Genomic DNA, 19316 nt, shown 5'->3' with positions numbered 1-19316 from the left:
ACTTTGATCATTTTCAACACCACGTACTTAAAAACAATGCAATCTCAGGTCTGACGTATCGAAGAGCAAAAGATATAAAATTAAAAACATCAACAGTCGTATTTTTAACGGATCAGAAGACATAGCGAGGAGAGCGAGTGTTGCTAATGGAAACAAAGTGACGAATCGGAGAAATAAGAAGTTAGGTTTGGTTGTTTCACAACAGTTACGCTCTAAAGGACGTATGAAGACGTCTACGCCTCTGCATAAACATGCGTTTGATGCTTCCTCCTGCCTGCTGTGGGCAGTGGCGGTTTTAGACCAATTTTACTGAGGGGGCCAGGCTGGGGCCAAGGGTGCTGTCAGAGGGACACATTCAACCCTGACAAAAGAGACTGAGAAGGGCGAGGACCGTCTGAGAACAAACTGGCAAAACATCAGTGCATCCCTATATACTAGACATATATACTACTGTGTACTATATCAAAATGAAGACTGACAGCAGCTGTTTGGCTATTTACACTCAACATGAGTCCCTTAGCGCTCTAAGGGAACCAAGTGCCACGCGCATGTGTTCCGCCTGTAACATCGGCACAATACTGAAGCTTTTTTTATTGTATAATATTTGTTTGGTGTGGAGGGGGGCTACAGGGGGGTCCAGGTTCAGTTTTACAGGGGCACTGGCCCCTGTTGGCCCCCACCAGAACCAACGCTGGCTGTGGATCCCCACTCTGCCCTCCGTCGCAGCCTCCACACTGCTTGCTGTTCTGATTCACATGTCTGCAGATACAGTCGCTCTAAGAAGTCTCTATACTGCCCACCTGAGGGCTCACATTATTGGTGTCTGAACTAGACTGGCACCGTGTTTAGGAAACGAAGAAGTCAGTTTGAAGCTCTCATGACACGATAAGAGGAAAGATAATCAGGACTTCATACGGAGAGGTACGTAATGAGTGAAACTTTGACTTATGATTAACTGAAGCAGAATTTATGTTCACACTACATCTTTATCAAACTAATAACTACGCTAGCTGCTAACGCTAACAACTTGAAATGATATTTCCTTGTCATGCAGGTGCAGTTCACGTCAGGACGTAGTTTCTGTCTCGTTGTTGACGACATGACAGATATGGCCCCTCAAACACAGTACTCTTGTGTTTTGTCTTGATATCTAACGGACCACAGATAATGTAGTCAGACTTGTTCTGCTCTTTATTTCTCTCTGGAAGCACTCACGATCAGCTTAGCTTGACAATCTTTTGTACTCAAGCGTACTTCAGATACGTCACAAGGTCTATATTAAGAATAAATGAGCTGCTGTGAAATCTAAACTGTTTCTAAACTCGATGACAAAAACATTTCCTACTATTCTCACTAAACTGTGACTCAAAGATGAACACAGCCCTGAAATATGTGCACCATTAATCAGCTGATACGGCTGCACAGCAGCAGCAGCGGTGCTGAGTGAGTCTCTGCCCTGAGAGTACACTGAACATGACTCATTGATTGATTCAGTCCATGAACATCAGTCGATGCTTACAGTGGAATTTCCATTGTGTGTTTTCGATCGACAGCGAAGAGCTTCCCTCTCTGAGCAGGACAAGATACGAGGAAGCCGAGCGGTCACAGCGACCTCCAAACTCTCTGATTTTTAAACCTGATTCAGACGCTCCGCCCGGTCTGAACTGAGCGTCTCCGAGGATAATTAAATCCTGTCGTCACACGGTTAATGCCGAGGTGATGAAACTCCTGATTCTGATTCTGTAAATGAAGGCGCTCTCTGTCAGCTGAGCAACCTTGAGAAAGTACGGGAGCAGCTTTCATCACAAACCACTTCAGGTCCTGGATCAGGACAAGGAGGAGGAAGCTTTCAGCGCGCTTCATTAAGACAAAGCTGACCGGAGGAGGAAGTCTTCTTTGACTCACATTCAAAAGGCAGAGTGGTCGCTTTGCAGAACGGAGACCGTGACCCGGTCCACAAGAGTACAGTTAAACTCAAGGCCCCAGACAAACCCAACCTGAACCTTAACTGAACTTTAAAGTAATCCGGCTTTATTCAGCAGACGTCACATTTTACACTTTAACATTTCCAAACTTCTCCAGAGCTGCTCCGTAGATTCTTCAGACCATGTTTGACAAAGTAAGTTGAGTAAGTTGTTTTAAAAAGTTCACATAAATACTTAAAATGCTATTATGTTGCCTGGTTTTGTATTCAGGATGTCAAACAGACTCAGAAATCTTATATTTCTGCATTTTCTTGAAACATACTTTTGTTAAAGGTCGCTTGAATCCAACTACATGTGAAAATAAACGCTGTAAAGTATGAGTCTTTAATATCTGAGCATAAATTACACATTAAAACAAAACATGCGGTCTGTGCAGACTAATCTATTCACATGTTCAGACAGAGCGTGCATCAGAAACCTGAGCGGAAATAATATATGCATGCATCCTTCATACGGAGATGATTTCAAGTTTATAACCTTCATCATTCTGTGCCATAACGTCCCTGCAGCTGCATTCCTCATGTGATCGCTCTGCAGTGTTTCACTTTATCTGCATTACACAGTGTGTTTGTGTTTAAATGAGACTGTGCAGCTTTCAGTGCAAAATACAATTGACTCAATCCAAAGTGATGATGCACTTAGTTTACATTTTGTTCTTTGTATTTTTTTTGTCAAACATCCTTTTCTTTCCGGACAGTCTGCCCCTGAATCCTTCCAAAGTTACATGTTCTCACTTGTCCCTCACAGTGTGAAGTTTTCCCTGTTGGACGAGGGAGAGTCTCAGGAGGCAGATCGTGATGGAAAAGGACGCTGCGGTCATCTCCATGTCGTGTTTACAAGTTATCAAAGATGGCGGTGAAGCAGATTCTGACTATATAATGACAGCGCTTGACTTTCTATCAGTGCTGCCTGTAACAGGATATCTTCACAGCATCTGAGGATGAAGAAGCCTCATGGTGAGCATCAAGATCACACCTGATGCACACACCAGGTGAATTATCCTGGATGTTTCCTGCTGCTCACATCAGCTCACCTCAACTTCCTGTTGAAATTTCACTCGAGGGGAAGTAAGAGCTTGAAAAGTCTGGAGACATTTCCAGACATTTAGTGCTCGTGTGACTCCAGCTCATCACTTCATGAGTCTCATCCTTTACTCTGAGCTGCTGCAGACTACATTCTCCCACTGGTATAGATCATTAAGTCATCTAAATAAAGAGGCTGTATCTAAAGACCCTGTTCTTGCATCAGGCTGAAGATTTAAGTCGAGCAGTCAGAGGGCGGGAACATCTTATGCGACAACGCTCTGAGTTTTATGACTTTAATGCAATTAGGGGATGTATAATGCATCAGAGGTTGCATCACTTCCTGTGTATCGACGGCTTTGAGGTTCATCATACCACTTCCAGCTGAGAGCAGAAAATCCATATACAGATCCATTAGCAAGTATGTCACAACTTAGACCGGTTACAGGCTAACGAGGCCGGCTAGTCATCCCGGTTTACAGGGAGACCCTGACACGCTTCAGAGTCCAGGTCACGAACTCTTACGCCCCTGCAGCTGCAGAGAGCAGGGTTCAGGAGAATTAAAGAACATGTGTAAGGCATGTCGTGGGTGATTTAACTGATCTGAGATGAATCAGCAGTGAGACTAGAGACGCTATGTGAGTAAAACACTAACACACTTTATATCAGGGTCGTCCAAACTTCTTTCAGAGAGGGTCAAATTTGATTAGTGAATATGTTCCAGCAGCTCCTGACCACATTTTTACTCCAAACATTAAAGTTTGATATGAAAGCATCACTGGACTGGTTTATGTCTTTGCTTCTGTTTGTTGTGCACTTCAAATAAAATGCAAATTTACAAGTAATTCATAATGAGGTTAATTTTTCTGATTTAAATAAACACAATTTAAGACAGAAGCTTGAGGCTGCATGACAATGGAAATGCCTGCTTTATAAGAACGGTTAAATGCTGTTTTTTAAATGCATACTTTAGGTAAAGGTGGCTTAATTGGGCTATAGGTGGAAAGACACAGACAAAGTAGGGATGTAAACAATCAGTCGAGTATCGATTTCACTTCAGAGAGTATTTCTATGAGCCTGATTGTTGATATTCAGCATGCTAAAAGTGTTTCACATGTATTCAATACCATCAGTTATGTGCTTTTGTTGTGGAAAATATAGTTTAGGGGAAAGAACAAAGTATTTGGACTTGTTGTTGACATAAGAAATATCAAAAAAAAATTTATGGATAAATCAATTATTGATCGTTAACATTTCAAAAAAATTGATCAGGGAGAATACTTCAAATTTACATCCATAAGACAAAGTGAGGTTTCTTTTGCTAATGAGCAATCAAACATACAACAAATGGGATTGTGCTAAATTAAAAAGCTGCCTAAAGTCTAATCCAGAGAATTAAAACACTGAAAAATGGAGATATGTCCATCAAAATGAAGATCAAACGGCTTTCAAAGCCTATTAATGGTAAAAAAAATATATATATATAATTTAATGTACAACAGAATAAAAGTATGATAGATGTATTTATTTTTTGGCTTACTTTCTTTAAAAGTTGAAGTTTGTTCTACTTTCTAAGTAGTTCATGAGATGTTTGGTCCATAAACTATTAAAAAAAAAAAATTAAAAACAATTAAGTGACAGTTTTTCCTGAAGTTTGCGATGATGTCCTTTAAATCTCTCGTCAAGTTTCTAGAAGAAGTCAAACGGCTCATTAATTAAAAACAGCATGTTATGTTTGAGTCAGTTTGGCGTCAATTCCTCACAGCCAGACCCGTGTGTTGTATTCGGATGTTTTTGCTCCAGAGTTCAGAGACAGGAGAGACTTCCTCCTCTGACCCTGCAGATGATTTTAATCGTCGTATTGTGATGGCTTTGAATGAAGACTCTTCAGATAAACAGAATAAACTCCTCCTCGCTCTCTTTCTTCAGCGTTTATCTCTCTGAGGAATGCTAACACTGCGTTCCTCAGTGTGGCCTTCCCTTGAACACGCTGATATTTCTGTTTGATCGTTTAATAAACTTAACACGAGGTCAGCTTGATCATCACCGCTCCTTAACTTAACATAAATGCTGCTCAAGATTCAACTACTGCAACATGTTCTCCCTCGACTGTCGGCTGGACCTCTCTGCTCCACATCATCTAAACGTCTGGACGATGAATCCAGTTCTCACGACGTGTTGATGAGGGTTTGATTCCCTGCTTTGTTATTCTTTGTAATTCCTATTGTTATTCGCCTTCACAGAGACGGAGAGAAGTTAGACTTAATACAGCTTAGCATGGAGGAAGGTCAACACAAGTTTAAACTCTGGAGACTTCAGGAACTCTGTTTTTATTCATGAAGACAAGCTGTTAATGTGAGCTCAAAGAATGAGGCTCTGAGTTGACCTTTGACACAATCCTTAAAAAACTCAGGAAAACTGAGGTTTATGCATCTATGGCATCATCTCTGCAAAGTCATCTGACCTCTCTCCGTCTGCCTTTAAAGGAACAGTCAACGTAAAAGAGGGCGGAGCTTGTTCTGGTGACAGAGTTGACAAGTTTTTTAACTATTTCTGTATCTGCTGGTTATATTTGAGCATGACGCTCCGCTGCTCCGGTCTATGACTGCTATTTTCACTGGAATGTGAGCCATGAGGACTCGGCTATCATGTGACTGTGGGGGAGGGGGGTATACTGGTCTTAGACTGGGTCAAACTGGGCCCCAAAGAAAGGAGGAGCAAATTCCACTAAGTGTCCCCCCTAATTCACTACATATCTCAATCTGTGAAGCCTCATTGATAACCTCAGAGAGTGACGGAGAACTTCTCCAGCCTTCAGATCTGTCTGCTAAATAAACAAGGAGCGCCGTTCATCTGTCTGTGCTGAGTCTCAGTTTCACTGTACACAGTTCCACAGAAGCTTCACTCTGGCTTCCTTCAGTGGTATGAACCTGAAACAGAAACTGATGCTCTTGTAATTAAAGGGTCTTAACCCTCCTATTATCCTTGGGGTCAATTGGACCCCATTCAATGTTTAACGTCTCTAAATTAATGACCAACATTGTTTTTTTTGGCTTCATATTTCATGAATTTTCCAAATTTAATGGGGACAACTGGGAAAACATAAAAATACAATGTTTATATGTTCCAAATAACTGAAGAAAAATTACACATTGGTGTTCCTTGGTGTCACTTTGACCCCAGGCTGTTTTAGCTGAACATAACATAAGAAATATCAACATTTTACACACATTTGTTTTAGTTGTTTTGGATGATACTGAGGTCACTAGAACCAAGGACACTTCCGCATGTGACTGCAGGAGCTGGGATCGAAACTCCAACCTTTAGATTGAGATATAATATTTCCAGCCACCATGTCACTAAAGACATGCAATGACGAGTCCTGTGTCATACGTTTTGATAACATAGAAACAAGGCAGGGCTGACGAGAGCATGACAAACTTGCAGCAGTTTGATGTTCTGTTTTACAAATGAAGTCCTACTAAATGTTTTAAATTGTGTTTATGCTGAAATAGATTTTATTCAAAGGCTATTTAGGTACTCAACAAAGAAACATAGAGAACCTGACACATAAACCTGGGTTACAATCAGTTTCTGGAGGTTTAAATTGCTGGGGTCAAATTGACCCCAGGGGTAACCGGCGTTATTAAATTTGAGGGTCACAGGAGGGTTAAGTTTGCTGAAATAACAACATCATGATGCAGATTAGCCAAAAGTCAAGCTTTGTCAGGTCTGTCCTCAAGAGGAAAAAAACTACTTTTACAATGTTTGTTTGTTGAATGGAGGTCTATGAAAGGGGATTAGAGACACTGATGTTTTTTTTTAGCTCCGACCTTCTTCACGGAATGTTCCATTTGTTCTCAGAATTCTGGCATCAAAGACAGAAATCTGGAACACCTGCCCCCCCCCCCTGATGGTGGGATCCATCATTTCTGATGCGTTCCAGTAGGTCAGGAAATCTAAGCGCTGATTGTCTTTAGTGACACAGCATCAAGCAGATTTGTGTCTCAGTGTAAATGTTTGATCTAGAACAGATTGTTAGCTGCTCTTCGTGCAAATATCTGTTTATAGAGAGAAAGAAATCCTCCTCACATTAACAACCAGGGGAGCCGTCTTTACTCTGGATTGTGTTCCTCCTGCTTTTGCTCTCCATACAGACTGTTTTTCCTGCTGACACCTGATTGGTCGATCCTCCTCTAACACAGATCTGTGTGTCTGTGTAAACTGAGCAGAGGTTGTTCTGATAAATTCGTCAACAGCCTGAAACATGCAGCACAGTCGCCTCTTTTCAGACTCAAGAAATAAAATCTGTGCACCGTTATAGTAACTGGCTTAATTACCCGTACTCCCAGAGCACAATGACCCTCTGATAGATGATGTTCCCGGTTCTTAATGTTGATGACTATCTGCTGAGCGGCATCAAAGCACTGTATTCTCATTTAAAAAAGCACTGGAGGATATAAAGTTAAAATAAGGGCGGATACAGATTACAGATTACCGCACATTATGAATGTCTTCTATTCATAGCTGCATGTTTACAGAGACAGAAACATGCTCAGATCCAGCCCGAGTGTGAGGCTGTAAACAACTCCTGCAAACAAACACTGAACTTCATGAAAACATACGCTTCATTATCAACGCACACTCAGAAGAATCTGATCAGGTCACCTAAATCATGTTACAGAGAGCTGTCATTGGTCACATGCTGCAGTGACCTTCATACCAAACAAACAGCAGCTGATTTCACTGAGAACAACGACTGCAGAGGAGAAAGCAATCTGTCAGGTCTCCTGCTCAGTCCGCCCTGAGGAGGAGGAGGACGCTACATGATGGAACACGACGAAGCTCTTCAGTGTCACAATGAGCAAAAATCCCCAAACAGGAAACAAATAAGATGTAAAGATCACAAATGTACGACATCGAACGCCTGGAGGTAAACATGGTGTCCACTTACTTTTAAGTCATCATCTTTTTAAGGGTTATTTTGGGCCTTTTGGTTAAAGAAGACCAACATGTCATCGGTATGTGGATGTCCAGGACAATAAAAGTTTTAACCTGACATCCTGAAGCAGAGAGGATTCATCTTCTTTTAATCAATAAACCTATCAAAATTAAAGCTCAAGTAAAAGTTTTTAAAGTTTTAGCCGGTGATGAAAAAGAAACTGATCCTCTGTGAGCTGCTACTCTGAAATATAAAGAAAGAAACACGTCTTGCACCTGCTACAGAAATGATCAGCACAGAGACAGATCACTCTGCGTGGTCTGTAGGGGGCGCCACAATCAGCATTTTTGTCCGTTTTTAAATAAATAAAATTTGGACAAAAGAAGAAATTTAAAAATGTCACATCTGGCTCTGAGAAATTAAAATTAGCCTTTTTTAAATGTCTTTACATCAGACAATATGAATATTCAATTAATCATACAAAATACCAGCTCTTGTGATCTTTCCTAACATTTTAATTCACTCCTCAATTTCGTTTATTAAATATTATTCTTATTATTTTGATGGTTTTCATCTTTTTTTGTTGGACTCTTTTTACCTATTTTTGTTCTGTTGATGGTCCAGTAGTGTTTTGGTAAGTTCCACCGGAACCCTTAGTGTTCCTTTCGAGTCTAACCTTGACTATACTATGGATATTTGTGTCTATATCAAGCAGCAACCTACGGTCTAAAAATACGAGTCCAAAGCAGAAGTGCTAAAAAACTGCAGTTCACCTAGGATCCTCTTGAGGCTGGCACCAGAGGTACCAGAAACCACATACACACCAATTCAAAAAAGCCAATCTTTACAGCAGAAATAAACATGTTTACAGCCTGGTACAAAGACGAGTGTAGTCTGGATAGCTAATTTCTTGATCGGCACACACTGTACGTGGGGGGGGGGGGGATTCTCTTCTAACGCAGCAATTTCGAAGATCTTGAGATTACAAGTCTTCCAATGAGAGGCACAGCTGACTTGATTGACAGGAGGGAACACTGTAGCTGTTGGCTAGGAGGTTCAAAGCCCGCCTATTTACACCACACTAGCTTGACAGCAGCAATATGGCTGCCGCTGACGATTGGCCTCAAAACAGCTCTTCAGAAACAGATGGGTGACGTCACAGATACTACGTCCATATTCTATACAGTCTATGGTATACATTCAACATTGTGTCTCTGATTATTATGAATGTACATCCATGAAAACTCAATAAAAACATATTCAAAAATAAATAAATAAATACCAGTGATAATCAAAATATTTTCACTATCAGCCTACAACCAGCCAATGTCAAAACATGTGGATCTGAAGGCAGCTAGGTATAAAGTGAGTCACCTACGCTGTATAGAAGAAGAACATCGATGCCTCTGCAGCTACAGGCAGAACAATTTACAGAGACCTGCAACCTCTTCAATCAGAACAATGTGGACTAAAAACAGACAAACATGCAGGTACTTGTTGCAATAAGGATGTCTAAAGATCACTCTGGTTATAATAATAGTTATAAGAGTCAACTCTGCAGGTGCTCTGATGCTTTTATTTTAGAGGCAGGAGTGAAGCAGAGAGGGGTTGAAAATGTGTTCCAGCTCAAGGTAGGAAAACGTGTCTTTTATATAAACCAACAAAGACAAACATGATAAGAGAATAAAGCTGTATGAACACTACCACACACACATCTATTACTGACACATCCTTTAATGTGACATCTTAGTCACAGCGCTGATTCCTGCAGAGTTCAGCAAACATTTATACTCTGGCGGATCCGTTCTTCAGACTTTGTGGAAACAGCATTCAGGGAGTGATCCCTTCCTGTGTCACCGGGACAATAACCCCCTTTTACAAAAGACCACCCCACAAAGAGAGCCCTGACCCTCAACCTCTAGCACCCTACATCCTTTCTGCTGGAAACCTTCACACCAGACTGATGGCTGTGGAAGCAGATCATAAATCCATGCATGTATAGAGGGAACATGGTGACCTGTCATGTATGGAGGTCAATGTGAGGCTTCTGTTGAGGCAGCCTGCTAAATGCTGAGAGGTAAACTGGAACCAATTGTGGCTTATGCTATGTTTGGAGTCTCAGGTGTATCGTCTTGATGCATCATTGACATTGTTTTTATTGCTGATCCTGCTGATCTGTTGGCACTGACTTGGGAATGTGGTTTTCTATATTTTTTTTAGATTGTTGCAATAAGGCAGGGTAAACTGTAAACAGAATTGCCTTTCCGGGATTAATAAAGTCGTCTGAACTGAACTGTGTGTGAGGTGTCACAACTAATGAGTCCGAGAGATTTAGGCCTATAAGAGTGAAAACTTCTAATGGGTGATAAAGTTTCCATTTGGATTTAAAAAACAAGCTTTAAATGAAAGATGGATTCAGAGAGAGAGAGAGAGAGAGAGAGAGAGAGAGAGAGAGAGAGAGAGAGAGAGAGAGGAATCAGCTGATCAATAACACCTGATCTGCTCTGTGACTTTAATAACTTCATCTGTCCATGCAGCAGAAACACACCATCCCCTGAGAGTGAGTCTGTTAGTGAGCTTGGAGGAGCACATGTCTCATTCTGCACATGTGCACAAACACACTACATGTGTGAGTCTCACTGAGGATGTGAGCTGGACTTTACCGCCCTCTGGATCCACGCTACACATCCTCCGTGATCCTCACCGAGGCTGAGTGCTGAGCACACCCGCCCTCAGTGCCATGTGTGTCGGCTTACCTTGTCCAGCTCGTCGTGCAGCTCGGACAGGGTCGGTCTTATGAGCTTCTCCCCAAGAGGAGCCGCAGTCTGCCGGTAGAAGTCGATGTTGGGCACGGCGTCGATGGTGTTGTGTCCGAAAGTCCTCAGGTAGTAGGTGTTGGTGTGGGTGTCGTAGTGGTAGTGATGCTGGCCGCCTGTGGAGGAGTGCAGGCTGGTCTCGCTCATCACTGTGTCCCCATTCTGAAGCCCCTCCGCCGGCGCTGAGTCCGGAGAGGCCGCGCTCCCCGACCCGCTCGGATCCGCGAAGTTCACCACCCGAAACCGGCCTTTAGCTTCCTCCCCTCCTCCGGCCCCTGGATCCGGAACATCTGCCGGGGCGCCGGGAGTGGCCTTCTCGCTGGATGGGGCTGTGGTGGAGGCGTCGGAGCTCGGGGACTTGTCCTCGGCTGCGCCCGCTGCCTCCGCGACCAGGTCCACCTGGAAGCGGCTCTGGCTGGGGGTCGGACCCGCCGGCCTCAGACCCGCATCCGGGGCTAGAAAGTCGGTCTCAGCCGCGGCGCTGTCTGCCGCTGCCGGGGCGGGAGAAGCGGGAGAAGTGGCTGACATGGCACAAAAACAAGGTGAAGCCGAGTGTGATGGAGCCCCGGTACGGCCCAGGAACTAACGGGAGGAAGTGTCCCGCACCCTGCTTCCTTCTTACCGCCGGCAGAGAGGCTCGGGACGCGGGGAGACGCGGAGGGTAACGCCGCTAGCTTCCTCTGAACATGAGGCGACAAACTTTCACTCTCTCTCCTCTTCCGCTACAGTAAATCCAAAATCCCCCCGGTGTACTTAATCCGGCTCCCCTGAACACCGGGTCTCAGCTCTCTGGTCTCAGGTCTCTAGTGTGTTGGTAGGTCTGGGTTCGGAGCAGGATGCTGGTCTCGACCTTGCCGCAGCTCCTCCTAGACTCCCTGCGCGTCCCTCTCCGCTATTATACGGACTGCATCGACATCACTGAAGGGTGGGCTCCCGCGGAGGCAGATCTCGCGAGATGTAATCGATCCCGTCTTTTTTTCAAAGGGGAGGGAAATCTCGCGATATGTCATCACAATGCTGAAGGACGCGGAGGGGAGGGGATGAAACTCTGCACCAACAACAGGCGAGCTTTGTGTGACAGCGTGCTGCGGTCCGTCCATCTGTCTGAAAGCTGCACGTTGGCAGACTGAGAGCAGTGTATGCTGCCATGTGGTGGACCCTACCAGCTAACACACTGACTCTGCAGGCAGAGGAGGGTTAACTCCTCGATGTAAGGGAGCCCAGAACAAAGATTTATGTCACACACCTGTGCACCCACCTCCTCCTCCTCCCTCACACACAGCGTTCAGACAAACAGAGCACGTGTCTGACTTAAAGAGAAAACTGTGTCACATTTGTTTTGCATTAGAATGTCTCTGAATACAGCATTAAAATGAATATTTAACTTAAAATACACAGTTAACACTTTAACCCTCCTGTTACTCTCAAATTTACTAACATCTTTTATCCTTTGGGTCAGTTTGACCCCAGCAATTTAACCCTCCAGAAACTGATTGTTTCCTAGGTTTATGTGTCAGGTACTTCGTGTTTCTTTGTGACTACCTAAATAGCTCTTTAAATAAAATATATTTAATCATAAACTCAATTTAAAGCATTTAGAAGGACTTTATTTGTAAAGGCTTTTTGTGTTTTTTGTGTAGGCTACAAAGCCTACAAAATTACTCACTGGAGCTTTAAGTATAGATGCAGGAAGAAAGCCCCTTTCAGTTTCATATAATCACCTTTATGGGTTAAAATGACAGGTTTAAAAATGTGTTACCTGTTCAGTAGTCTCAGTTGGTATTTTTATTAGATGGGTTTTTTTTGTAAAATCAAATTTAGAAAGCTACTTTATGTAACATCTGATGGAAATGTCTCCACAGTACATCAGTAACATGCGCAACTTCCTTAAACCTGTTTCTTAAATTCCTCTGCTGATAATGTCAGATAACAGAAGTATGAGGAACAATAATCTGTCATGTTTTTATAACATTTGACATTAAACTATGATAATATGTAGTGAGTTGTTCTGTAACCTCTGAGGATAATGAGCTACATCTGCGGCTCCCCGTCCCGAGCTTCATTATGAGTCTCATCTCATTGTTTAACATCCTGCTGTGACTTTACTGTCCTGGTTCACTCTCGCTGCTTTAATGGGGCTGTTCTCTGCCCCAGCAGGTGGTGGTTGTAAGACTGGAGGCTGTAAATGCCACCGTTCTCCACCTGATCAGCAGCAGGCAGACGCCGTTAGAGACAGGCGGGTGAACACAGCGGAGCACTAAAGGGAATAATATGTTAACCTTCGGAGACGGTGGACTCTAACTGAGCCCAAAAATGGAGAAAAATTATAAGTGCCAAGAATTTGCAGCCTCTCGAGTGGACACTTGGTCAGAAACATTCAATAACAAGTCATACAGTATTTAATAACACTGATCACAATCCAGCTGCAATAAAGTGGGAACCTGCAGGCCTGAAAAAGGAAGCTGCAGTTCTTTTAGAGTCCACTTGAGGCTTGATCCAAAAGTGAGTCATTACCATAGACCGTGTAAAACATGGACGTAGCCTCAGAGACGTCTTTCATTGGAAGAAGTTATGATGGCAGTTGATGGTTGTTTACATCAAGGGTTAAAGGGAGGTAGAATTGGGGGCGAGGCCTCTTTGAGCTGCTAGGAGCATGCTTGTGTCCCCTCAGCTAACTCAGTCCCTGAACTTTGACCTCTGGGCCGTGTTTGTAGTGTTGGAGCCTTTCAGATGAAGGATGGTTCATCTGAAACTTTAAACTGAGGATTACCCGGGATGTATTAGATGTGTTCTGACTCTACCTAGAGACATACCTTTAAACCCTCCAATGAAAGGCAACCAGGACTGGAGGATCATGACCCAGTGCAGGATCCTTCTCACTGGGCTCCTTTTCTTGGTGCAACAGTTCAGTGACTCTTCTCTGAGCTCCCTCTGGATGTCTGAGCTCCTTTCTCTCTCTCAGAGTCTAGACCACAGACTTTCTAAAACAGGTCCAGACTCCCTGCAGAGGAGACTTACTCACATGGTCTCATTCTGTGGGTCACTACTCAAAAACCATACATGAGCTCCACAGTTGGCTGCAGACCACCCCGTCCTTGACCCCCTCTTCGGTTAATCCGGACATGAGAGGGGAAATAAAGCATGGATCTAAAACATGCTCGGCCTAGCCTTGCATAAAGAGAGGGGTCACAGTGTAAGTCCAGACTCATCTCTGTCAGGGTGGGGTCTAAGGCATCGGTGACAGTTTATTTATTTATTTCATGCTGATGTTGTGTCAAAAGACTCTTGTTTCAATAAAATATGTTCCAAACAACATCTGTTTCATCTGTTCTGCTCCGTTATCCTCGGTGGAAAGTTTGGACATTCCTCTGCGCTCTGACATTCTTCACTTTATTAAACTTTTCTTTGTGTTTTTCCATGAAATAGCTTTTCTTTGGTATTTCTTTTTCTCTCCTTTCGGTGTCTTTAACATCGAGCTGCTCTTTGTACACAATGTGTTAAATTATAAAGAGGAGGTGTGTTGAAACGTGTCAGCTCTAATGGGATCCTTAATCAACCATTTATGGATTACATGCTGGTATATGTATGACATGGCTCCTTACCACTTACATGTGTGTCTAAACAGGAACAAACTGTCTTATATCTCAGAGATCAAGAGCAGTATATGTCAAACACTTAGTCTGTATGTAACCTGATTTATTTTCGCAAAACAAAACTAACACTTAAATAAACTCAGTTTGAATTATTTAGTCTGAGCTCAGATTTAAAGGTGGCTCTCACCCTGAAGGAGCTGTCACAGACTTTCAGCTCTTAGCTTTGTTTTATCTTTTACCTTTAATAGCTGCGGTGTCCTGAGGTAGACTCGTCACAGATATTGTTTACACATTTGATCGTAAATTTAAAAGAAAACAGATTATTACCCAGTTGTGTTAAATATTTAATTCTGATTAGTCAAAACTTGATAACAACAGTGACTAACTCTCAACAGCAAAATCAATACGAGGAACAACCTGATGACACACGTCATATCAAATCAATCTGCAGAGAGGAGAATGGAACAGTATGGAATGAAATGGAACACATCAAAGCAGAATATAATGCAAAGTCACTGAAACCAGAATAGGTAGCGATAGGAAACACAATGGTCACATCTGAGACATTTGACTCATTTATGTTTAAAGTCAACGTCAAACAGAAGAAGGATAGCTGAATGAGGACAGACATGTCAACATCTTTATTCCTGCAGAAGTCCCGTTCACCCCGCCTAACGTTACCTTCAAAGTTCACTCTAATGTGAATTACAACAAATCAGAGGATCAGGTTTGAACAGGACCCTGAATTAAAATCTTCAGTTTGGATAATTTAGACATTGTGAAACATTATAAGGATTTTATTGCATATAAAGTAGTTTCACTCAGATTGAAAGTCTCACAGTCTGAAGTGCTGATGCTAGGTGAAGGAGGGTGGAGCTGTGTTTCTTTGGAAATTAGCATGTAAAAAAGGGGAAACATTGCTGATTGTGTCACATTGCTGCACCCTATTATACCTTATTTCACCTTTTTCAGTAAAAACTACTGATGGGCTCCTCTTTAATAAGGGAACCAGATTAAAAATGATAGTGTGACTGTTTGAGGTTTGGATCTCTCTTTCTCAATCATGGCTAACTTGTCTCTGACTCGGTGGACAGCTCGGTTTGTGGTTTCTGTGTGAACTTTTGACTCTGCAGTCCATCTTCTGGATGGTTCTCTCCGATCCTTAAATTAGTGACCTTATAATCACTGTTGTGGCATCATGTGTCCAGATAAAGTTCCAGTTAATTTGTGTTTTTATCCCCGACTGCACGGCTCCATATGCTGGATAGCACAGCTGTGCAGCAGTGCCTCCAGAGACCAGCAGGAGAGCCTCTCTGGCAGTCACAGAATCCAGTTTCTCCCTGTTTATGGGGACTCTGAGCTGTCACACGCCTAATTTAATCTACCTCCAAACAGCCAAACTGGATTACTGAGATTCAATTTGTAGGGACCGACTGGGGCGAAGATGTCTCACACGGTGTTATTATAAAGTTACTGTGATCAATAGGTCAGAGGTCAGAGCAGAGAAAACTCGAGACATGAGGCGCTCTTACAGTGACCTCTTTAAGAGAACTGCTCGCTCTTTGCTTTTAGTGTCATGGTTTCAGGTTTCCATCCTTTATTTATTCATTCTTCTTTTATTTTAGAATTAAAAGATCTTTATATTTAATGTTTGAGAAAGCTCCGTTAACCTCTGCAAAGACAGCTCTCTTAAAGGGCAAATGTACTCATGAGTACTGCTGTAAAAGTCTGAAAGCAGAGCTCGGTCACTTTGAAGTTCTCCTCCAATGTTACATCACAGTGAGAAAAGTGTTATTTAGTATGTAAATAAGGCTCCACCAGGTCTGTTTGTGGACCAACAAGTATCTTTTCTCTGGGTGAGCAGCCATTGTTCCTGGCAGCCAATCAGAGAGCGGCTCTCTGAAAGTGTCACTCTGACACTAATGACCCACAAACAGCCGGGTCTGTTACAGGTGGGTGTGGACCTTCAGAGACAACTTCAGGTGAAACTGAGCACCTTCAGGAACACGTTCAGATAAACAGAGGACAGAGGGTTTGAGATGTTTCAGAGAGGAAGGATCATTCAGAGAATAATCCATCATCATTATTATCAGTCACTCAGACAAGTACGATATCATGTTTGCTCCCCTGCTCTCTGTGCAGCAGCAGCAGCAGCGCGTCCTGCTGATGATCACACTGTGACAGACGCGGCTGTATACTCTCTCCGCAGTGAAGAAGGTGAAACCCCCCAGAAAGTTTCTCCTTCTCATTAAACTGTAGGAGCGCTAATCCTGTTAGCACTGCTCCTTACAGCGTGAGATCATTACTGAGACTCTCACTCAGGGCCGAGCTGGATCCAGAGACTCTGCTCTGCATGACAGGTTCTGCTTCAGCGATAACTCCACCTCTGCTCTGATTCCAACAAAAAAAAAGATTTCATAAGATATAGTTTTATATTCTTCTTCAGAAAGATTCAGGGGTGGAGCCAGACTGTTTGACTGGGGTGGCCAGGTGAGGTAAACTTCACCTTAGTCTAAACCTAGGAGGGTTACCTCTGCTTATCAGATCTACTTTCACCTCTAATATAAAATAATACAAATAAATAAATTTATATTCTCGTACATTATTTTATAGTGAAAAGTCTCCGTGCACACGGGCCTGACTCTCTCCACGTGGTAACCTTGAGATCTTAAAAATGCATGACAGGGAATGATGCAACTTAATCCTGAAGTCCTTTAGGAGTTAAACTGAGTTTATAAATATTATAAGAGTTCTGTTTTATTAATTTTGTTGAGATAAATATTTGCTCCAACATATTTGGACTCCCAGCAGAGACTGGATCCAGACGATTTGTCCTCCAGGTTTGTGGTGAATAATGCAGCATGAAACTAAAGTGTGAAACTCTCGAGTCTCTGTGCAGAGTTTTTCATGTCCTGTGACTTTTCTTTTTCTGCACATACGAGTGAATTGGATTTTTAAATTGCTGGCACAGGTGTGAAGAGATTTAAGCACCTGTCAGTCCTCAAACACATTTGGGACTTCACCTTCTTGGACCTTGTGTCTCTCTGCAGGCCGCCTCTCCTGAAAGGACAGATGAGATTAAAGGGAGAGTAGAGAATCAGAGAAACATTTCAGTCTTACTCTGAGTCAGCTTCATGTTTATCTGTCAACAGATGCTTCATGTTCCTCCTCCTCCTCCTCCTCCTCCTCCTCCTCCTCCTCCTCCTCCTCCTCCTCCTCCTCCTCCTCCCCTGTGAACGCTCCACATCTCCCTCCTCATTAGACTCCTCCGTCATCTCTTCATTAATACTAATTTATGACTTCATTCAAGCTCAACATCTCATGCTGCAAACTCTTCAGATCCTCAAAGCTGTTTGTAGAACTGATACGAAGCTCTTCCTGGAGAAGCTTCGTTCCTGACACGTCGTTTTGTTCTTTCACATGATGCAACAACATCAGTTATGCTGGTGTGAGAATGCTTCTCTGCTCTTTGAGGACTAAAGAGTTAAACCTTGTGCATATTCACATTGTTCAGACATTTATCGTGACACCAGAGCTCACACCATGACACTGGGTAACATTAAACTGGTACGTCTTCTCACCTTCTGTAAGCTAAGGCTAATAAATCAGTTGTTACAAAGTTAATCATTATGTTACATTCAAGCTACAAACCAACACAGAATGTAGGATCAAAAAGAAGAGGAGAAGAAGGGACACTACCGACTCCATCCAGAGGGGTCACCAGAATCAACACAACATGATAGGTTCTTACAGAAGCTTTAAGTTAATTTCTTTTGCTCAAAGTGGAAACATTTAAGCTCTTACTGAAACAGTATTGTGACGTCTGAGTATTTTGAGAGCTGCAGGTCAAAGGTCATCCTCCAGGCCTGCACAGACGAAATGTAATAACCTGACGTCGCCGGGTCTAAAGCCCTCAGTAAACAGACCTTACTTAGGCAGAGTGGTTCTGCATTTATCAGAGTCCTTTACTGCACAAATACGAATGAACGCATGAAGTAAAAAACAAACTGCAGCTCAGAACAGAAGCCAGCAGTTATCAGGAGTAAACTTAGTGGACCTTTAAAGGGACAGTCTGCAACAAAAACATACCTTAACGTACGCTGCAGATAAACAGAGTGAGTTTATGACGTCTGTGAAACATTGTGTACAGCGCCTCTGGTAGGCTGAGGATGGGAGCTGTACGTGTGCACAATGTTTATAACCTAATGCAGGTGAAGTCCATCAGCGTGACTCACCCATGCAGCAGCCTGTGAGGTTCTCAACAGGTAGATTAAATAACAGACTCTGAACCATCACATGAGGAGAAGTCAGCGTGCCGTCACTCGACTGCACGGACTGAAACATGACTCTGAAATATTCCACCTGCTCGTGTCATTTCAGGAGTCACACACACACGCACGCACGCACGCACGGACGCACGCACGCACGCACGCACGCACGCACGCACGCACACACACACACTGAGCATACAGTGAGTCACTGTATCTGTGCATTAACATAACTACACACAACATGTGGGGTCTCTAATGGGAGTCTCAAGTCACAGCTTGTCTGCTGTTTCTCATAATCATGTACTTACAGCAGAGACACCACACACACACACACACACACACACACACACACACACACACACACACACACACACACACACACACACACACACACACACACACACACACACACACATACGCACAGATTATCTCGGTTATCTTGATCGTATGGACGAGAGGACAGGAGACACACGGACAGAAGACTTCACAGGAACAGATCAGAAACACTGAGGATAACTGTGATGCACTCGAATCGAAAGACAATCAAACTCAGGAGGAAACAGGAGGTCTATAATAAAAACATAAACTTGGTTAAAAGTCACTTTAAAGCTGGGGTTGGTAATCAGATTTAGATACACTTTTTCTTCTACTGGTTAAAATGATCTTTATGTCCTGATGGCAATCATT

The 19316-nt window shown here is 43.0% G+C and overlaps 1 protein-coding gene across 1 annotated transcript in view; it reads right to left on the bottom strand.

Annotated features, from left to right (window-relative positions):
• Positions 1-11690, bottom strand: part of slc12a2 (solute carrier family 12 member 2) — a 78125-nt gene extending 66435 nt beyond the window's left edge. Inside the window, exon 1 of the mRNA XM_034709961.1 lies at positions 10706-11690. Within this exon, the coding sequence (XP_034565852.1) occupies positions 10706-11293 (588 nt within the window). The 5' untranslated portion in view covers positions 11294-11690. The remainder of the gene's footprint in view (positions 1-10705) is intronic.
• Between the last annotated feature and the right edge of the window lie 7626 nt (positions 11691-19316).

Source organism: Notolabrus celidotus, chromosome 19, assembly GCF_009762535.1.
Source record: "Notolabrus celidotus isolate fNotCel1 chromosome 19, fNotCel1.pri, whole genome shotgun sequence".
NCBI lineage: Eukaryota > Metazoa > Chordata > Actinopteri > Labriformes > Labridae > Notolabrus > Notolabrus celidotus.
Note: the sequence above shows the minus strand (reverse complement) of the source record. Positions and strands in the feature narration are given on the sequence as shown.